The following is a 20,850-nucleotide window of genomic DNA, read 5'->3' as shown; positions in this document are numbered from 1 at the left end:
CTTAAATGCTTAAAGAGCGATGAAGCGGGCCACCCACTTCGACAAAAGTTCTCTAATGATGTGGGGTTAAAAATAATACCAGAGAGCGGCAAAGGGTTAATGAAGAGATCAGTTTGTTGCCGAGAACAACAGCCTACAAGTATGCAATATAAACTTTTTGTTTTTTTAAACTAAAAATAATTGAGGAAAAAATTAACCAAAATATTCAGCCAAATAAATATTTCCCCGTTTACTTACTTGACAAAACATGGTATTAAAAACCTTAAATTTTAGCTGAAATTTGAGGCCAGAAATAGTATTATTGACAAACATTCCAATTGATTAGTTTTATTTTTTTGTTGTGGGGTAAAACATTCGTCAAATATTCATTTGAATTGCACTATATTTGTTGTGACTAAATGGGAAAGAGAACTATAAATAAATATATGTGGTTTCGTTTATTAATAATTTATGGAAATAATGGCAAAAATGTTGACTTCTTGTAGTGAATTTTTCATCCAGCATTTAATTATAAATAATTTTCGTTTAATTTTTCGATAAATTTTGGAATTCTCTAATTTTGCCAAAGCCTTAAACTAAAATTCAACTAAAATCATAAATAAACACAAGAAACAAAAGCAAAAATCTCATGCAAAACAAACAAAACGAAAAGGAAAAAAACGCATTTGAGCTCATGAGCAAAAATACATTTAGAGAGAGGGAAAAAATCATGAAAAATAAGAGACGCCAACTAATATTTGTGGTAATTAATGGCAAGCTTTTTTCGGGACAGCAAATGGTGCGTATTAATTGGTGGGACAGACAGACAGATGGATATCTGTGGGTACTAGAGGAATCCCTTGATCGTTTGTTTTGTTATATTCTCGTAGTATTTACTGCGCCGCCAGGAGGCTGGCGGTTTCGGTGCGTTGGGGTTAGTGGAATCTGGATCAAAAGCGGCAGATGCAGATGCAGCAGCAGATGAGGATGCACACCTCGTGGCACTCACCTCCGGTGTGTGGGCAGTGGATGAGCGTGGACCCAGCTCTGTGGTGATGCCTGTGGCCAGGCTAAAGCCTTCCATTTCGCTATCCGATTCGATGGCTTGTGGCAGGGGCAGTGGCAGCAGATACTCCTGCTGCTGCTGCTGCTGCTGCTGCTGCTGCTGATCCTCATCCGGCGTCGGGGTGACACTCTGACTATGCAACTCTGCCACATCCGCCACACTATCCTGATCCTCGCTCTTGAGCGTCTGCTGCTGCCGGGCAGAGAAATAACTCAGCTCGGAGCTGTCAAAGGACATGTTCACGGGCGATGGCGGCAATTCCGGTATCTCAAAGGTGCTCAGCGTGGACTCGTCCGCCTCATCGAAGGAGTTCTTGGCGGAGCCAATGTAGGAGGCCGTTTGGAAGGAGGATGAATGGGAGTTGGGTGTAAAGTTGCCCTCGGAGGCAGTGGCAAAGGATTCATCCTCCGTAGAGCGCGATTGCCAGTCCTACAAAGGCAAATTAGATTAATTTTTCGCTTATTGGAAAACCCTTTTCCCTTACCTCAATGCTGCCCAACTTTTTGTGAACGCCACTGCCGCCATTCGTAGTGGACATGTCAGGGCCACCGCCACCTCCCTGCTCCTGCTGTTGTACATCCCGTATGACGGCATCCAGGGACTCGGCCACCTCGGCTATGGCTCCCAGCTTGTGGGAGATGGCAGCACAGGCCAGCTCATTGCTTCCCGTGGGCACAATCCTCAAAGTGGCTGCTGGTGCGGATTCCCCGGTGACTTCGCTGCCACTGGCGCTGCTGGTGCGTCCACTGTCGTGGAGTAGGGGACTGGGGCTGCTGTCCAGCGGTAGTTCATCGGCCACGACACTGAAATCACCAGAGAGACGTTGATTATCTGGGGATGCTGCTGCTGCTGCCGCTCCCGAATCCAATGAGGCAGTGCGCGAGTGCGAGGGCGTTGGCTCCTCCGTTTCGTTGTCGTTGTCGTCCGTGTAGTCGCTCTGGGGATACGTTTCGCTGTCATTTCGTATGAGCGCTTTGATCTTGTCCAGACTCTTGAGGGGTTGCCCCTGGTCATCGTGTTCCTCCTCCCTCTCCGACTCCTCTTCGGATTCCTCAAAGATTATGTCACGTTCGATGGAGGCTTTGGCTATCTTTGTCTTGACACTCGAAGTGCTGGCCGTCTCATCGTCTTCATCCTCATCATCCTCTGCGGCATCTTCGCTGCTCAGCTCCGGGAGCTTGCTGGCCGCATTGATGGCTTCGAGGAGTTTGCTGAGCTCCTGGCTGGAGCCGCTAAGGGCATCCCCATTGGCAAGATCCTCCTCTTCGCTGGCCAAAGGAGCGGCAGCGGGGATTTCAGTTTCCGTTTGGGTCTCACTTTCTGGCTGCTCTAGCACATCGGGCACTTCTTCTACCACAATGCTGGGCACTTCCGGTCGAGTGGGGACTACTGCCTCCTCCTCCTCTTCCCCATCGCCCTTTGATTTGGCAAACAAATTACGAAATCGGGCAAACATATTCGGGGTTTCGGGTTCGTTGTGTCCGGGCTGCTGTGGCGCCTCTGGCTGGGCGGTACAATTAGTTTGACGTAATGCACGGGAACACGCGTTTGGCTCGAGGCCAGGGCGGTGGCACAAGGGGATGATGTGTCTCTCTCTCTCTCTGTTTAACTGATAATTGTAGTCTCTAATTATTCACTTTGCCAGGATTAGCATGGGAGATAGAGAGAGAGCGAGAGCTACCCATGAAGACACTTCTAAAATTATCACTTTCCTCACTTTTGACCCACTTCGTGGCGTGTCTTCTCCAGCCGGCAAAATCCTCTAAATATTCTTCCCGTTTATATATATAATATATATATACTTTCTAGTATTCTGTGTGGCTGAGTGTTTCATTAATTTGACAACCTGACAGTTGCTCGCGCGCCTTCACAACGTTTTTTTCCCGCCTCGCATAGATCTCCGAAGAAAAGCGAACGCTGAACCGCACTGGACCACGCACTTAAATAGACTATTGCTGGGATCTCTCTTTTGGGTTTCCCATTTAGTTCTGATAGATCTTTTAGTCTCTATGCATATATATTTTTAGTGGTTGTTGTAGCTTTACTTATTTGTTGGCGGTGGTGCGTCGCTTGACATTTGTTTTATTCTGTCAAAAATTTATTTTTGATTTTTCTTTGTGACTTTTTTGTGGGTTACTTAGGAATTGTTGTGTGGTTTTGAGCACCTTTGGCAGATGAAACTTATTTTACTTTTGTTTAAGCAGTTCTGAAATACCTTGGTAAGAAAGTTTTTGGAATCATCTGCAGTTTTAAATTTATTAGAGCATTCAGAAATCGTTCTGTTTTGCTTGATTTAATACCCAATTTGTCATTTCTTTTAATTTTATGCCTTACTACTTTTTAGTTTTAGTTGTTTTTGCTGTGGTTTGGTTTTCTCTTGCAAACTCTTGGGATTTCAGTGGAAATCTTTCCCTTTTTCCATAGTTTATATGCACAACGCTTTTTCCGCCAGAGGTTTATGCGTTGAGCATAATGAATGAGCCGTTGGCATGCTCAAAGTCCACTGTCCAGGCACTCACGCAACTGCTGCAGGGTGGAGAGAGAGAGAGAAAAAAGTGGGTAGAGGGTTACCCTGGGAACACTCACCTTTTGCCTGTGAGGGCATCCAAGACAAACGGCTCCTTCAGTCGCTTCTTAAGCAGCCTACCCAGCCTCACCATGCGCCCCACCTCCACGAGCAGTTGCTCCCTGGCGAGCAGGTGTCGCTGCAGCCGCGGCGGCAGCGGCAGCACCCCCAATGAGGGACCGCCCGGTGACAGTTCCGCCTCCGTTTCGGCCTCGGCATCGCTGCTGATGCCACTGCTGCTGCGATTGTGCTGCTGTCGCTGATGCTGCTGCAGCTGCGCGGAAAGTTCCTTCGTCAGCAGCGGGCGGAGTTCTCTCAGCTGGCGGTAGTAGGCCTCGACGCTGCGATGGAACACGGCCGAGACGCGCAGGCGGGTCATTTGCTCCTGGGCAATCGACTGTAGGCTGTGCCAGGTGTGCTGTAGCTGGTGGGAGATGTTCTGGGGCTCACATTCGTTTCCGGTTTCAGTCGCACTTTGCTCCAGCTTGCAGCAGAGACGCAAAGTCTGGGAGGCCTCCACCAGTTGGCAGCCATAATTGTAGATGCTCTGATTGGGGAAATAAATAAAAACATGTTTAAAATAACAAAAAATTTGTTTAACATAAATAAAATAATAAAATATGGAAAAGTTATTAAAAATACTAGGAAACACTAAATCAAAAAATTATTTAAAACATTTTAAATACATAAATAATACAGTATATCTACATATCCACAGTTCCACATACAAATACCACAACCGGACACACTGTCTCGGTCAAAACTTGCCCCTCTGCCCATCTCTCTCTCGCTCTCATTTATCTTGAAAGCTTTTCCCCAAAAACAAATGCAAGCCCAAAAAGAAAAAGAGAAAAAACAACAACTCACTCGACCGGTTTCCTCGAACCCCTGCAGCTCGTCCTTCTGCAGCTGGATCTCGTGTATGTTGCAGCCGACATGGGAGTGACACCGCAACAAGACCGCATAGAGCTCGCCCAGCCAGTCGCGGGCCCGCCGCGCGTCCTCCTCGTACGCATGAATGTGGGTCACCTGCTCCAAGGTGAGCCGCTGCAGCGCCAGCCGCTGGCCGCACACCTGACGTCTGGTGCGGCTGGCATCGAGTTGGCGTCGCAGTCGGGCAATATCGGGGCTGTAGTCCAGCTGGAGGTCACGGCCCAGGGCGTCTTTCACCGGCATGGCCAACATGTCGCTGAGCTTCTCGCCCTCGCGCACAAGTTCGCGTTCGATGTTGCCTGTGTGGGAGTTCGATTGATGTTCGATCGTTGTGTAATGTTCGATGTTGGATCCCACTCACCCAACATGTTTTGGTTCGTCTTCAGCTGCAGGAGCAGCTGCTCGGCTTCGTGCCACTCCAGGGAGCGGCTGTCCACCTCTACCACATGGTTACCGGTGGTCAGCAGCTCCTCAAAGTGTTCCAGCAGGCGGTGGTACCTTAAGGCAGTCATTAGAATGTTCCTTCTTCGCTCCAGCCGCTTGGCAAAGGAGCGGCACACAAACTGCATAAAGTCGCGTTGCGAGATCAGATCCTGCAACTGTTCGCCCTGTCGATCCTCGGCAAAGCGTTCGATTTTGTACAGTAGCTCGGCGTAGCAGCCGTAGGTGTCGCGGCACTCGAGTTCCAGCTGATCGTGGGCGGAGCGCAGGCTCTCGCACACCCGAACATCCCCACCCACGCTGCGCTGGCGGCCCAGCAGCTGCTCCGCCTGCTGCAGGATCCAGTTCGTGACAAAGGCCACACCCTCCTCGAGTGTGCCCCGTTCGCGTGCCTCCCGCAGCGAACGCAGCAGCTCCAGCCATGCGGTGCGTATCGCCGTTTGCTTCTTCTCAATTTCGTTGAGCCGCAGCTCGATGCGGGTCCGCTCGCAGCACAGATCCGGCGGCAGCGGGGGACCTCTCTGCGCAGGTGCAGGGGCAGGGGCTGTTGTCTCGAGTGCAACAGGTGCGGCCGCTTGTGGCACTGTGGCCTGCGGCTCGTAGACCTCGTTGAAGCGCGCCAAGATCGAGTTACCTAAACAATGGGACGAAAGAGAGAGAAAGAAAGAAATGTATCTTGTGGCACTCTGGGGCTCCCATTGAGCAGGAATCTCTGCCGGGGAATCTTTCTATCGCTGTTCACACACAAAAGTGAAACCTCTCATTTCATTCTGTTGCTAGTGGATTGCGGCATGTGCCGCCATTTCGTTGCGCATCAACGACTTTTGTGGCTTTTAAGTGAAAGGTCACGTTTTGTCGCTGTCTCTGTCTCTGTCTCTGTTTCATTGTTTTCTGCCAGACAGACCCACGCACTCGCACGAATCCCCCTCATTAATGCTGCCAAGAACTCGGTTAAAGTTGTTGAAATTAAAGTCGAAGCACTGTCCAACACACTTAAAGCTGATCGCAAACCGCAAAAAGCACGAAACAAAAATAACTCAAAGAAGCCAATAAAGGAGTAAGGAATTCCCTGCCTGGGAATTGTGCAATAAAGTATCAATTTATTGTGTATTTTCAAGGGCAGCCACTGCTTGAAGCGACTTTTTCAATTATTTTTAGTCATATAAAAACATTTTTTATCTACACTTTAGTATTTTTTTAAATGCCTGAAGATTAAGGTCTCAGAATTTAATAAAAAAAAAGAAATATCATCAGAAATACAACTGGGGTTTCATTTACTCAAAAGAACTTTTCCAATAAATTGTCCAGCCTAATGACAAAAATATAAATTTATTTAGAGATCGTTTCTTCAGAATTGCTGAAACAGAACTTCCTGGAAACATTTAAATAAATCTTCTTATGTTTCCTTCAAAGCAAATTCCATTTCAGGGAGAGTCATTCACCGCAAGAGTTGTTGGGATAATTCCCTAAAAATTCTCACAAAAAATAACTTCTAAGAAACCAAAAATCTCAAAAGTTTGCCATTTGTCCCTGCCTGTCCCTTGACGCATTTTGAATATTATTGATCATGTTTCTTTATCTCCATTAAGACCTTTTGTAGGCCTCAAATCTATAGGCATTATTTCAAAATTATTCAGTGTCAATAAAGCCAACCCACAAGCAAACAAAAAGCTAAAACAAACGGGAATAACGAGTTTGCCAAACGTGGTGGAGCACATTTCTAATGGAAAACATACGCTCAAAATTCAATGATTTACTTGTCACATATGTGTCTCAGCCTATCTACCTCTTCGTCTCTGTCTCTGGGTCTCTGTTTACCAACCTCCGTGCCCGCCTCTCCATCAAGCAACACGTTTCGAGGGCACTTTGAATTATGTTAATTGCTTGAAGTTGCTGTTAAAAACAAATGACTTGAGCCACAAACTCGATTCGTAACAGCACGATGCTAAATTGGATTCCAAATTTGATTTGAAATTAAACTGCAAATCGTAGAACGCGACTCACCCATGTCGATGGCTGCCTCGATGCTGCTTTGGACTCGGGCATGCAACTGGGCGCACTTCTTCAGCTCCACATCCGCTTCCGTTGGTCGCATCGCCTTGTTGCCCCGCAGCAATGTCAGCAGCTGTTCCATGCCTGCCAGAGTCTGGACATGCGATTTGGTGAATTCATCAATGGACTGTGCATAAATAGAGAAAAGGAATTTTAATTGACTGAAACCACCAATTGAATTTGTGGCACTTGCCTTGCGCTGTTGCAGCCACAGATCGTAGTTGAATTGCAGTGTGCCGCCCAGTTCCTCCGGCAGATTGTGAGGATCAATGAATTTTGTCAGACGTGATTTGGATAAGACCAAAGGCTATGGATGGAAGAGGGAGTTGAAGTATTTACCTTTGTTTTTCTGGTTGTTTGATTTTACCTCTCCCTTTGTCTGCGATTTGGCGCACGGCTCCACATGCTTCTCCCAGAATCCCTCCGCCCTGACTAGATACAGATCCACACTGATGTCGCCACCAAAGAGGTTGTAGATCTGACGCACCTGCTGGCGACTGATCCGACTGCTGCTCTCCTGGGCATTCACAATCACGCTGACTCCATTCTGCAACACCGAAGCGCTGAAAGCCAAAAAGATTGGATGGAAGATTGGGGTTACAATGGAGAAGGTCCGCAGCTAAATGCTTCATTAGGCTGCCAGTGGAGTTTCCTTTTAATTAGAGAGTCTAAAGATCTCTGTTGACCCAATGTTTGGTGGCTGATTGATCACGATCAAAATATCCATAATTCATAAGGGGTTTGTCTGTCTCTTTCTGTTTGATTGCTGCCTCGTAAAATTTAACAATTTGCTTGTTTTTCGGGTGAAAACAAAAGAGGGGCGTTGCTCTAAACGGCCTACCTAAATGGTGGTGGGAGGAGGGGAAGCAAGGGGAGATACTTGAAGTTGTTGTTTTGATTGATTGCCGCTGACTACATTTTGCTTTCCCTCTTTACAGATTACATAGAAATCGAAATATGCAGCAGGAAAATGTAAGTGAAGAATTTTTATTTATGATCACAAAATATTTATTGAAATAAGATTAATTCTTCGAATGGATTTTGGGGACTTTTTACTTACACTTGGCAAGAAAATATCTCTTGAAAATATATCTCAGAAATAGTCTCTAGTGGAAAACCCATCTACAGCATTCAAATCTATTAATTTTCAATCAATCATCAAAGACATTCCCCTGCTATAACATTTTAACAAGCCTCGCCCCAAAACATCTTACAAAAGAGCATTCCGCAGTCGAACCTTGAAGACAGTTCCGCTGAATGACAGACAATGCCGAGCATCTTTAGAGCAGCTTTTAAACATTTACTTAACTCTCAGTGACACTTTGCATATAAATAACCAGATATTGTCAAGCCTATAGACCCATTCCCCATCCAGAAGTAATGAAAGAGAGTTGGGAGAAAAAAAAGAAAACGTATTTCATCTGCGGGTTATTTGCATATTTCGGCCACATGCTAATTAGTTGTCGGCATTTAAAAGGCATTTCCACTTGGTCTGTTCTTTCTGTAACTCTGTTCTGTAATTCCCGATATTCTCACCTGAGCGAACGCTTGAGATAGTCAAGAGTCAGCTGTAGATAGCGACGATTCCATAGTTGTAGATCGTTGAAGGCATTCACCACGAATATGATGCGCTGCTGGCGATCGAAGCCGCCGGTTAGATAGGCGCTGCGCGTCTGCAGCGCATTCAACACGTCCTCCTCCATGGCTTCAAGGGATTACGTTCTTCGGGTTGATGTTGATGATGATGCAGATGATGTTCGGGATTGTCGGGATGAGGCGGCTTCTCTTGAATTGTTAATTGAAGCTTTTGTGTCTCATTGCTACGATACGTGTGCGGTATGGGAAAATGCTATTTTAAGATTTGTTTTTTTGTTTGCTGAAAAATTAATACAAGTCACAGTTATGTGAGGTTGCCTCTGCTGCACAATGCTGCTGCACATTTTCAAATGCCGCGCGACTTTGTTGGGGAACACGTTTGACAAGTTGCAGCTGCCTGAAGTTTGTCTTTAGCCGAAGTCAGAGCCACAGAGCCAAAGCCAAAGCCAAAGATAGAGCCAGAGCCAGTCTCTCCGCATGATTTTCACTATTTTCATGTTAGTTTAAGAGTTTTTGTAGTAGTTTGTTGTTTGCATGCCCTAACAGAGAGGGTATTTGTGTTATGAAGAGGAGCTTGAGGATACAGGGAGATTATTTCTGGAAGCAGTATGGGAACATAGACAATCGTTAGCTTTGGAATTTTGTATTCAAATCGGCAAATTTAATATTGTTTCCATTCATTCCATCTAAAATCCAATCTAAATTTACAGGTTTGATGAAAATGAATGCAAATTTGATACAGAATCGAAATAATATATTATCGGTCGTTAACCTATCGTTCTCTGTATAGAATCACATCTGAAACTTGACATTGTCTCTTCCAATTTGATTAAAAAAATAAAAAATATTTTAAAGCTTTTTTTTGTTTGAACGTTTCCCCAAAGTGTATTCCCTGCTTCGTTGCCCCAATTGCTAATTTTTTGCTGGTCCAGTCTCCTCTCTCTCCAGCTCCTTCTGCCTCTCTGAGACTAATGGAAAAATTCCATTTTAGCGCATGAGTATTTTGACACAAATTGAAGTTAAATTTTTTTCTATGCCAGAGAGCGGCCATACCCAAGGCAGGCAGTCAACAGCAGCAGCGGCAGTTTGAACTTAATTTCCCGGCTGATAAGGGGCGCGGCATTAACTCAAACGCAACACACTCACACACATAACATACATAGTAGAATGAGAGAAGGAGAGAGAGAGAGCTGATGAGAGTGCAGTAATTCTTTCACTTGAATGTGTGTACGGTCGTTGTAGTGCAACAACAAAAATCCTGTTTGCTTGAAAGTCCGTCTATCTTACAGTTATGCGTAAGTGGTCTCTCCTGCTACAGAGCCAGAGCCAGACACAGACCCGACCCGACCCGCTCAGTCGCTTGCACCGTCTTTATCTCCTTTTCTCCCTCTTACAAACTTGCTCTGCTTTTTTTATGTTCTATGCCTGTTTGAGCAATTTGCACTGCTTTGGTTCGATGGAATGGTGTTGGAATGGGACTTGAGGTTGGGGTTGGGTTGGGTTTGATGAAGTGGCAGCAGCAGCGTAGCAGCAACCTGTTCCTTTGGGTAGCTTTTAGGAGAGGAAGCTGTAATAATTGTCATAGCTGTAGATAGGTAGCGGTTTTTTCCTCTCTCTCTCTCTGCCATGGCACTGCTACTGCAGCTTCTTCCACTTGTCCCCCCACTCCACGCCTCTTCCGCATTGAATTTCAATTAATGGCATAAAGGCCTGAGCAAAAAAAAAAGAATACCTTGCAGAAGCAGCTTTCCGGCATGAGCATGAACATATTTTTCTGGTTTCAAATGTCAGTCTAAAAATTACTTGCAAATAAATATGGAATGGAAGAGTTATGTCTATATGAGGATTCAGCAGAAAAAGAATCACAAAACGAAGTAGCAGAAATCATGTAAGAATGCTCATGGCTCATGGAGGAGAATATTTATGCCATGGGATACCCATTATTCACATTTGTTGCTTGGAAGATTCGCTAATTGAAAGTTTACTTTAAGTTGGGTTGATGGGCAGAAAAATAAGTCAAGTAAATGGTAGACACTCATGGAACAACGCTTCACATGCGGAACTAAAGGAATTATTTTCCAAAAATTCCTTTTCTTTTCTCTGTTATACCCTAAAACTATATACCCCTAGAGTACCCTCCACATTTTGGACATTGAAAAAAGGGGTAGCTGAAAATTGCGACCCCCGCAGGGCAGGTAATGCTCCGCTTTGCGCTAACTTTGAAGCGGTAACGGGGCACACCTTTTCGGCTCCAACTGCGTCTACCTCTACGTCTGTGGATGCTGCTGCTGCGGCTGCTGCTGCTTGCGGCACGTAAAAATGCGACTAAAATAGACAGAACAGCAGCAACAACAATCAACCGTTTGAGTTTCGTTTCTGTTTTGTTTTCTTTCAATTTGGTAAACTTTCTTGAGAACTTTTTTTTCTTTCCTCTCTCTCTCCTCAGATGACGACGGGCAGACTGCGACTGCGACTTCGACTTTGACGTTGACTCTTCGGGGCAGCTTTTATTTTGTTTTATGATATGACGATAAGATCTATGCGGGGCAGGCGAAAATGAACAACGGCAAACGGGCTGTTAAATTAATTGAAAAGTTCAACTGGCAGCGGCAACAACACCAGCAACATCGGCAACAACAAAAAGCCATTAACATTTCTCCACAAAATTTGTTTTAACAGCTGACAAATGTTTTTTTTGGTTTCCAAATGAGTTTTGCAGTTCATTCTTGGGTTGTATTTTGTAATTTGACTTGAATTATGTTCAAAGTTTCGCGCAAATAAGTTCTCCAAGAACTCTTCCTTATCGATTCTTGATTCTTGATACTCGATTTGCCCGACAAGTTATGGTTGTTGTTGTCTTACTTTCGAATTCCCAAACGGATTAATTTTTATTACGAGTATCTCCAGCGTACCGCACCGCAACCGCAAAACCGCTCGCAATCATCCGCCACGACCGTCCGCACAATTCACGCGTTCAAGTTGAAGTTTGAGCCGCGTTTTTGGTTGGATCTGCGGCTGCGTGAAAAGCTTAAGCGGAACTTGGTTTGAGTTGGGTGCGAACTCGAGCTGAGCTGGGTTCGTTCATGGGGGTTCGAGCTGGTGCGCCCGGTTGCAGTTCGAGTTGGTCGCGTGTCAGCTGTTTTTTGTTGTTTCTCTGCATATCAATTGGGTACGTTTGTTTTTGCTGCTGCTGCCTGCCCCCTCACCCGCTGATCCGACTGATTACTTGCACGTTTTGCCCTTTTTTATGGGCCGCCACATAAAACCTGTTCGCATGTGTTGGTTCAACTGCAATTGGAGTTGGGGTTGGGGCTGTGGCGTCTGGAGTTTCTTTTCCGCCAAGTGCGCAAAATTAAAACAAAACATGCGTTTTGTTCGCTGATGGAGATATCGGAGATTCTGTTGCGGCTCTCTCCAACGACTTCCCTCCCCTCTATCTTACGCTCATTATCTGTTTGGCTCTGTCTTTTCATCGCTGGATTTTGTGTTGAATGTGTAAAAAATATTTTAACAGAGTTTTATGTTTACAATGGATTTTGATTCTTTAATTTTATCTCCCTCGCAACTCTCTCTCTTTCTTGCAACTTGCAGTTTTTCTAGGGTATCTACCATTCGATTATTTCGGTATACTTAATCCATCAACTCTTTGTTGTTTTATTCATGTATCGCACAACGTGGGAACTTTTAATTGTGTTGTCCATCGGATTCCAATACCAGGAATTCTTGTCCACTTTTCTCCCTCTCTCTCTCTCTCTTTGCAACAACAAACAAAGAACGAGTAACGAGGTAGAGGAAAATAAACTTAAAAATGCAAAAAAGGATATTTAGTATGCTCCTCTGGCAGGGCAAATATCAAAGATTTATTTGTGTGTGTCTGATGAAAAAAGAAAGTAAAAATAAAACCAGAACCGTTTCAGGCTTCACTTCCCATTCCCATCAAAAATTGAGAGGGAGGGTGGAACCAAAAGCAAATGTTATGCCACCCCAAAAAGAAAAAAAGGGTTAAGACCCTTATAAACATGTCAATCACAAGTAAATTGTAGCAGATTTAATGGGCCCATCGGCCTGTCCAACGGAATGCGGGGATCGACAGAGAAATTCCAGCTAAAGCTTGCGAGAAATGCAAATGGCGGGTTGTGGGTGGCAGAGAGGGACAGCGACTTTCCATTTCACTGCTTAAAAGAAATCTATGGGGCCTGGTGGGAGATACTTGGACTAGGCCTAGGGTCCGCGATAGATTGTTCAATGAAACTTTAAGTGCGTGCCCGTCCAGTGAGGCACGTACCAGAGAAAGGAAGGGCAGGGCATAGGGAAGAGTGCGAGCGTGGCAGGATGTGGAGTGAAGGACTACTGCCTGCACTCAATTGCAGCCTGGCCGACCACAAAATGGCGTCGAAAGCACTTCCGCTCGACTTAAAAACAAAAAGTCATGCAAGAAGCGAAGCAGCAGCAGCCAGCCAGCCAGCCAGCATCATCATCGTACGTGAAATGTAGCCTGACTTGTTTTTTTAATAACAGCCGAAACCCCACACATCCCAGAATCCCCTGTACCAGCACCTAACCCCCCCCTGAGCGCTTTAGCGGCTATTAGAAAATTGCAAAAATTGCGCACACGTTTTCGCACACACCAGACCAGAGAGAGTGAGAGAGATAGACATCCGGAGAAGACGTTGCATGCCCCCGGGCAATCGAGTGCAGTTTGTGGCCTCAGATTTATTGCAGACTCGAAGGCCCGCTCGAATTTTAAACAGTTGTTCGTTAAGTTTGGTTTATTAAGCCTTGTGCCACACGAGTGAGAGCAGGCGGAAGGCGGGCAGCAGGCTCCGCTGCATAATTCAACTGGTTTAAGGGTTTTCCACCATTTCATTTTCCACAGTGAGAGAGTGAGAGTCAGTCCTGAGATCCTTGTGGCTCGTTTTAAATCATTTGGCTGGCTGGCTGCCGTAGTTTTTGGCCATTTTGTGGGCCAATCAATAGGTGTGGCCGTTGATGTTTATTGGATGGATACGAGTATTCCGTAGTTGTGCTTGCTCAACATATCCTAGTTCTAGTCCCAGTTTTTGTGGGCAATTTTGATATTTATGGCTGCTTTCGTATCGAGAGTTGAAGATTTAGTTTGATGATGGCGAATGTTTAGATTGGTTTATGCTTCACTTATTGGTTTCGAAAGAGATAAAGATGTGGGGTTTTTTGGGCTGTTTACTTAAACATATCAAAGCTATTTAAATCACAGAAAAGTGTATGTCATTTGGAAGAAAATTTAGGCAAATAATTGTAAAATTGTAGGCTAAAGAAACATGTTCCAAATTAGCCCAAAATAAAGCTCGAATTTCCCCTGCCCTTAGCGCCTTTATTGCGTTAATTAAATAAAATATATTTACACTTAAAAGTTCAAGGAAAACATTTTCAAATGCCTTCATCTTTGAGACTTAACTTTTCATATCAAAATTCAAACAAAATTAAAGCTCAAATGCACGCAAAAACTTCAATTAATAAGCTCTAGGAGGGAAACCCCACAACACCCCACAAGAAACATCAAATTTCCTCTCAAAATTCTGCATTTCCTTGAAAACTTTAAGAAACATCACACCAAAAAAAAGGCAAAAGTTCAAATTGTTGCTGAAATTGGAAGCGAAAATGCGTTGAGTTAACCCTTGGCACCATGCCCAAACCCAAGCCCAAGCCCCTCCCTCTCCGCAGAAAGGCATCTTTTAAGTGCTCGTTTCATGCCCGACCCCAAAACCCACTTTAATTTAGCAAAAATCTAGGCATATGCCAAGGCTTTATGGTTTCACCTTCAAAACTGCCGAAAAATGAACAGAATGAAAGGAGACCCTGCGGCGTCTCTGATTACACGAAAACACAACCACACACACATGCGGAGGGAGAATGTATGCCACGTGTGCGTATGTGGCAGGAGCAGCAGCAGCAGCCGCACCTCTATAAAATGGCAAAATCGATAGTGTTTGCCAGAACAAAAAAAAACTGAAGCAGAAAACAGAAATTCGTTGGGGGGAAAGTGGCTGCCATTTGGTAACATTAATTGATTGAATATCCGAGGCGCAACGAACTGAGAAGACAAAGGCGAAAAGTTTCTCTGGGTGCGCATAAATATTAATATGACAGCGAAATTATGCGTGGCACAAACAAATGTTTAAAATTCAAAGAAGGCCGCCTCATCCCTCCTACCGTTTGTCCCAAAACAAAAGCCATTCAAGGACACAGCAGGAAGGCGTCCTGAAAGTAACAACAAGGACAACGACAAGTGTTTAAATTAATAAGTATGACGGAAGGACTTGCCATTTGCCGAAACCCCACCCCTCTCACCAACCCAACACTCTTCATGGCTGCTTTTCGTTGCCATGCCTAAAAGCAGGCTGCGGGAAAATTAATTTTCATTGAAGCAGAGCAGCGCGCCAGTCCCATTCCTGGCACTACTCAACAACAACTTTTTCCGCATTTCATTTGCATTCATTTACTAATTACGGGGAATATTAATTCAATGATTTAGTTTAAAACTATTTCTAATATTTATATTAATAAACATTCGATGGCAGAAAGGACTGACGAAGGACACTTGCCATTGACTTGCTGCCAGCTTAACTTTTCGTGCACGAACAAATCTACGGGAATCTATGGATGGATGGCACTGCTGATAGCGCTAATTGTTCTAATGCGCTCAAGCACTAAGCTGCTTAAAATTGCTCACAAATTGCAGGAAATTACCAGAGGCATGAGCAAAGAACACACGCACAGAAGGAAGCGGGGAGGATGTGTAGCTAGGACTTGCTAGGACCTGACTCTGCTTAGGTATGAACACAAGCTCTGGCTTTGACACCCATCAATGAGGAGGAAAATTTAATAAATACCTGACAAAATTGTCCAAAAAGATTGCAAAAGTGGGCAGATTGAAAGCTATTGGATGTAGGAACTGGTAGATTGATAAATATAAGAGTAAATCAGAGAATATGGGAGAGAGATGGTAGATGATTAAAGCTACTAAAAAGTTACCACAGTTACAACTAGAAAATTGTCAAAAATTAATCAATTAGTATCCAAAAAGGCAGTAAATATTATGTAAAATTTAGCACAACTTGCCTTCAACTATGATTCATAAATTTAATACTAAATATGTTGATTTTCCTTGAGCACCGACAACAAAGAACCAAATCAATAATCTTTATGCCATTTACGCTATCAAAATGATTAGCGATAAATAAAATCCAAAAGAAAAGAGCAAAAGATTATGGCGTATTGGGGCTTATAGATAGGGAGTGTAATCTGGAGCACTTGCACTTTCCTCAGTAATCTTTTTTTTGTTTGCAAATCGAACAAACATTCGATCCACCCACGCTGCACAGCAACGCAAAAAGAAATATCAGCAAATATCCTAGTCGTACCTACATTTATGAGTGGAATTTTTAATGCTACTTCAGAGTTTGCTGTTGGCTTGGAATGTCTTTTTTCCCTGCAACGACTGCTCCTTGGACCAGCTATTGAGTGCCGGTGGGGGTCGATGGCGAATGAGAAAGGGCACAATATATTGGGCGCACTTTTCGGGCTCATTGAGATGCACATGATGGGTGCCCTCCACTTCGTGGAACTCAAAATTTGGATTATTGGCAGTCAGAATAGATAGGGCCTCGCTGGGCCCCACAAATGGCGAATCGGAGGCCTTGATGACGAGGTAGGGATTCGTTTCGATGCGACGTGCCATCTCCGCAAACAGTCCGTTATCGAGGTAGGCGTGGTTTATGAACTTTATCCGCCCGTCCCGTGAAAAGTAATACTTTCCGGGATACAGCCGCGACCGGGTCACCTGGCGGTGCAGCATGTGGTGTGCCACCTCCTGGCGAACCGAGTTGAAGCTGCCTTTGGCCAGGGCACTGCACATCTTCTCCAGCGTGTAGGCGGGCGGTTCGCGGCTGCAGCCTCCCACCAGTCGCTCATCCTCGCCCAAATGCTTCTCCATATTGTGTGCGGCTAGCCGCAGATTGTTGCCCTCCGGCTGCCTGCACTCAGATATTAGAATGTCCAGCGATATGACCATGTCCACAGCATGCGGCGCAAGGGCAGCATAGACAAACATCAGAATGGCGCCCATGGAGTGGCCCAACAGGGAGACCTTTTGCCAGCCATATTCCTTCATTACGCGCGGAATGATGTCGACATAATCATCGACGCTGTAGTGCATGCCAGGCTGCAGGTGGCAGGACCTGCCATGGCCAGGCAGATCAATGCACAGGATGCCCAAATAGTCGGGCAGCAGGGGCAGCAGTCGGTCAAAGGTCCCCAAATTGTCCTGCCAGCCGTGAATCGCCAGAATGGGTCGTTCCGTTCGATTTCCATACCAGCGACCCGATATGTGACCCCATGGCACGGGAATTTGCACCGCCTTAAACTGCAAAAACCATAAAAAAATTCTGGACACTTTTCTACTTTTTGGGCATTATCAAACGACTCACATCATCCAGCGATAGAGTGCCCATCCTTGTCATAAACTATGCGCCCAGACTGCGTATCAGCGTTAAGGCAAGTGTGTGTCTGTCTTATCTGCAGTGCTTATTACCACTATGAAAATTTAAATTCACTTATTTTTAGCTTTTTTTTTGTATTTTGGGCGACCGTTCGCTCTAAGATCTACGCGCGGACTGAGTCGGTGATCGGTCTGCGTTGTTCATTTTGGGGAAACAAACAGCAGCAACCGAAAGCCGGTGGAATCTGGAATCGTTTTGAGACGTTAGAAGCCGCCTGAAATGTGTGAGAGAGCGAGAGGGATAGAGCTGCCTACTTCCATGTCTTATCTCCTGCGCATATAAACTCTTTTTGGAAATTGTTGGGTTTTTAGTAGTGTTTCATTAGTGATGCGGTGGGTAGGAAAAACGATGGCCAAAGGTGTTACAATTACAAAAAAAATACAATTACAATTACCATTTGGGAAATAACTGTAACTGGGCAGCGTGAACGGTAGAGAGAGCGCGAGCGAAGAGAAGAGCTGCAGGAACGAAGTAGGCGCAGAAGAAAGAGAGCCGAAAGAACGGTCGCTGCAGTGGGTAAGCTAAAGCGATAAACAAAGTTTAGGTACAGTGGGCAGTGCAATTAGCGAACAACTAAAAAAGTTTTTGAAAGTAAGGAAATGGAAATAGTAAATATTCGTGTTGTCATAGATTAGGATTCTGTATAAATTTTTGGTAATAGATTCGGAAAAGTTGTTAATTTATGGTCAAACACCGCTCAAAGAATGATCAATTGAATTTAATTTTTTTTTAATAAAAGGTATGGAATAACTCTTATTTTAACTTTAACAAAAATACAAAACAATGAATCTTTTTTTAATTTTTATTACAAAAAATCATAAATCAAAAAGGAATCCTAATTTGTATTGAAAACATTAAAAATAGATCAAATAAGAGGAATCGGTGGATTAAATACCAAGGATTATAGGTAGATGTAGTTAAGTTAACTAAAAATATAAATTTAAATACATTTGTGTGCTAGTGTCACGGGAGCCTCACTTCCTCCCAACATATAGGCAGCGCCAGAGCCACTGTCTTATCTGTATGAAATATTTATTTATATATGCGCACAGATCTGTGCACGGAAATAGCTCAAAACAGTACAAAATCATTTGCTTTAATTAAATTTAATACAAATTTAGTTGTGGCACTTTAAGCGCTATTTTATCTCACAGTTTGCTTCTCTGTTGGCTCTGCTTGCTCCTGGCAAAGAACTGCTCCTGGGCACGGCGTCGCTCCTTGGAGCTGAGCTGCGACTCTTTGCCCGTCAGCGACCAGCTGGTCAAATGGGGTGGACGATGGTGTCTGATGAAGGGCACAATGTGCTTGGCGCACTCCTCGGCATTATGCAGATGCGCATGATGGGTGCCTTCCACTACGTGGAACTCAAAGTGCGGATTGTTTTGGCGCAAAATGGACATGGGCTCGTCACAGTGGGGTCCCACAAAGGGCGACAGGGAACCCTTGATGATGAGATAGGGCTTTCGCTTGATGCGTCGCGCCAACTCCGCTGCTAAGCCGTCGTCTATGTACATGTGGTAGTAGTACTTGACACGTGCATCCCGCGAGAAGTAAAATCGATCGGGGTAGAGCTGCGACTTGGCCACCTGGCGATAGAGCAAATGCTGCGCATCCTTCGGTGGCACCGAGTTGTAGCTGCCCTTTGCGAGTACTTTCCGCAGTTCGGGCAGCGTGTAGGAGGGCGGTTCACGCATTTTGCCCAACTCCTGGCGCTCATCTTCCACCAGATGCTTCTCCAAATGGCTGCGAAAAGTATCCACATCCTTTCCTCTGGGATCAGAGGGCAGCGGTCGCAGTATGTCCAGCGAAATGATCATGTCCACAGTGTGGGGTGCGAGGGCCGCGTAGACAAAGGCAATGATGCCGCCCAAAGAGTGGCCCATTAGCGAGACCTTGTGCCAGCCGTATTCCTTCATGACTCGCGGTATAATGAAGACGTAATCGTGGACGGAGTAGTGGAGTCCTGGCTGCAGGCGGGACGATCTTCCATGTCCGGGCAGATCGATGCACAGCAATCCCACGCAGTCGGGCAGCAGCGGTATGAGACGGTCAAAGGTTCCCAGATTATCCAGCCAGCCGTGAATCGCTAGGATCGGTCGTTCCGTGCGATTGCCATGCCAGCGGCCTGATATGTGACCCCAGGGCACGGGAATTTTCACCTCCTCGTACTGCAAAAGAGAAACGGGTTTTAGTTGCATGTTGGATAGTGTAAGCAATCGATCGATGCCGGCATCTACAATATCTACTGCTTTTGATTTCGCTGACTCACATCTGTCAGCGACAAAGTGCCCATCACGACCGTCGGCCTATTGAACTTTGAACGGCGGGGTAACTTTTATGCTTGATCCAATTCCACAGTATTATCTGTAGTATCTCGACTAAGTAAATGTTGAGTGTGTGATTAGTGTTGTACGCCTTTAAGCATTTCTCTTTGCCTTCTTACAACCCAATATGCCGAACAGCTGTGCGTGGAATGAAACGGCATGCAGTGGCTGTAGCAGACATACTGCCAAAGAGAGCGCCGCTCCAGAGCGCATTGAAGCTTTGTGTACGAAGAGACCGCACAGGTTCTAGCGTGCGTGAGTGAGGGAGATAAAGAGTGGGAGAGCAAACGGCTCTAAAGCTTTTTCAATGCTCTCGCTCTTCGCACTTTTGCTTGAACGCATTTTAGTTCTTGATTTTGTTTATTTTTTAAGATTTATGTTTATTTTTGCGCTGCTTTCAGGTGTGTTTTGCATCGATCTTTCATTTTGAACATTGTTTTCCTTTTTTGTTGCTTTATTTTACACTTATTTGTTGTTTAGCAAAAATATTTTCAAGCATGATACACTTTTAGCTGCTGCCAGTCGAAAGTTTGAGAGAAAACTGTGCTCTGAAACGAGCTTTAGCCAGATCGTGCGAAGAGCGTGTAAAGCTTTAGCGTATAAGTTTGAAAGCTTTCAGTTAGTTGAACTATGAATACCCTTTCAGTTTACTGCAATCAGCCTGGAATCAATCTGGCACCCATCTGAAATCATCTGTATAAGAAAGTATTTCCATCACTCACTCAACCACTGAGCTTCTTCTACCTTTCATATTTCTGCTTTTTTTGCCATATGGCTTTCATTTCCTTCCCTCAGGGTACAATCATCCAATTTGCCTCTTCGAGGTGGGCCCGTAGTCCGTTGCAGAGTCAATAAACTGCCGAGAGATTTGGGGAATGTGTCGATTACTACGTGACGCTCCCAACGAGTTGTGCCGCTGCACACCGATACGCTGGAATGACCATGACTCGCCCGTGTGGTGTCCTTTCAAACTGCATTGAGCACGTGCCACTGCTTTCGGCGCTCTCCTTTTTTGAGGGTTCGTAAAGCAAATTGTGGTTGCATGCAGCTTAAATGGGGACTGGGAAAGGGGCAAACTTTAAGCTGCTCCTGCTGCCAGATCGATTACTTAACGATGTCCCAAGCTGCAGACGACTCCTCGGAAGTCCCTTTGCCAGCTGTCAACCAATGCGCGGGGATTACCTTCCGCTGTCTTTATCCTTGACTAACTCATAACTCTAGATTCCCATCTGCCATAACCTTTGGGAGCACCCTAATTTGGCTCTCTGTACTTTAAGGGCTTTCGGTGTGTGCATTTCCCTGTGCATTTCCATTCTCGTGTGCAGCCATGATTTATCTTTAATTTAGGTTTGAGTA

At 45.0% G+C, this 20,850-nt stretch overlaps 3 protein-coding genes across 4 annotated transcripts; all 3 read right to left on the bottom strand.

Annotated features, from left to right (window-relative positions):
• Positions 1-700: 700 nt before the first annotated feature.
• On the bottom strand, positions 701-11,623 carry LOC117589316 (SEC14 domain and spectrin repeat-containing protein 1-B). 2 transcript variants are annotated; one of them, XM_034281123.1, is made up of 10 exons: positions 11,496-11,623; positions 8,574-8,913; positions 7,405-7,600; positions 7,231-7,344; positions 6,990-7,164; positions 4,906-5,619; positions 4,479-4,843; positions 3,632-4,158; positions 1,530-1,848; positions 701-1,474 (listed from the first exon to the last, which is right to left on the bottom strand). In XM_034281123.1, the coding sequence occupies exons 2-10, from the start codon at positions 8,738-8,740 to the stop codon at positions 827-829; spliced, it is 3,225 nt and encodes a 1,074-aa protein (XP_034137014.1). In that variant the 5' UTR covers positions 8,741-8,913; positions 11,496-11,623; the 3' UTR covers positions 701-826. The 2 variants fall into 2 exon arrangements, with proteins under 2 accessions (XP_034137014.1, XP_034137016.1); XM_034281125.1 differs by lacking the exons at positions 701-1,474; positions 1,530-1,848 and adding an exon at positions 3,288-3,571.
• A 3,459-nt stretch (positions 11,624-15,082) lies between these two features.
• LOC117589184 (serine hydrolase-like protein) lies at positions 15,083-17,255 on the bottom strand. The gene is made up of 2 exons (XM_034280907.1): positions 17,099-17,255; positions 15,083-17,034 (listed from the first exon to the last, which is right to left on the bottom strand). The coding sequence occupies exons 1-2, from the start codon at positions 17,129-17,131 to the stop codon at positions 16,066-16,068; spliced, it is 1,002 nt and encodes a 333-aa protein (XP_034136798.1). The 5' UTR covers positions 17,132-17,255; the 3' UTR covers positions 15,083-16,065.
• A 794-nt stretch (positions 17,256-18,049) lies between these two features.
• On the bottom strand, positions 18,050-19,877 carry LOC117589183 (probable serine hydrolase). The gene is made up of 2 exons (XM_034280906.1): positions 19,440-19,877; positions 18,050-19,338 (listed from the first exon to the last, which is right to left on the bottom strand). The coding sequence occupies exons 1-2, from the start codon at positions 19,461-19,463 to the stop codon at positions 18,319-18,321; spliced, it is 1,044 nt and encodes a 347-aa protein (XP_034136797.1). The 5' UTR covers positions 19,464-19,877; the 3' UTR covers positions 18,050-18,318.
• Positions 19,878-20,850: the final 973 nt, after the last annotated feature.

This window comes from Drosophila guanche, unplaced genomic scaffold (genome assembly GCF_900245975.1).
Source record: "Drosophila guanche unplaced genomic scaffold, DGUA_6, whole genome shotgun sequence".
Taxonomy (NCBI): domain Eukaryota; kingdom Metazoa; phylum Arthropoda; class Insecta; order Diptera; family Drosophilidae; genus Drosophila; species Drosophila guanche.
Note: the sequence above shows the minus strand (reverse complement) of the source record. Positions and strands in the feature narration are given on the sequence as shown.

Bases quoted from the DNA above. Each gene is read 5' to 3' on its own strand.
- LOC117589316 (XM_034281123.1), bottom strand. From the start codon at position 8,740: ATGGAGGAGGACGTGTTGAATGCGCTGCAGACGCGCAGCGCCTATCTA. The intron at 5,620-6,989 runs GTGAGTCGCGTT...CCCATTGTTTAG, and splicing joins CGAGGCAGCCATCGACATGG to GTAACTCGATCTTGGCGCGC. The intron at 4,844-4,905 runs GTGAGTGGGATC...ACTCCCACACAG, and splicing joins GACGAACCAAAACATGTTGG to GCAACATCGAACGCGAACTT.
- LOC117589184 (XM_034280907.1), bottom strand. From the start codon at position 17,131: ATGACAAGGATGGGCACTCTATCGCTGGATGAT. The intron at 17,035-17,098 runs GTGAGTCGTTTG...TGGTTTTTGCAG, and splicing joins GCACTCTATCGCTGGATGAT to TTTAAGGCGGTGCAAATTCC.
- LOC117589183 (XM_034280906.1), bottom strand. From the start codon at position 19,463: ATGGGCACTTTGTCGCTGACAGAT. The intron at 19,339-19,439 runs GTGAGTCAGCGA...TCTCTTTTGCAG, and splicing joins GCACTTTGTCGCTGACAGAT to TACGAGGAGGTGAAAATTCC.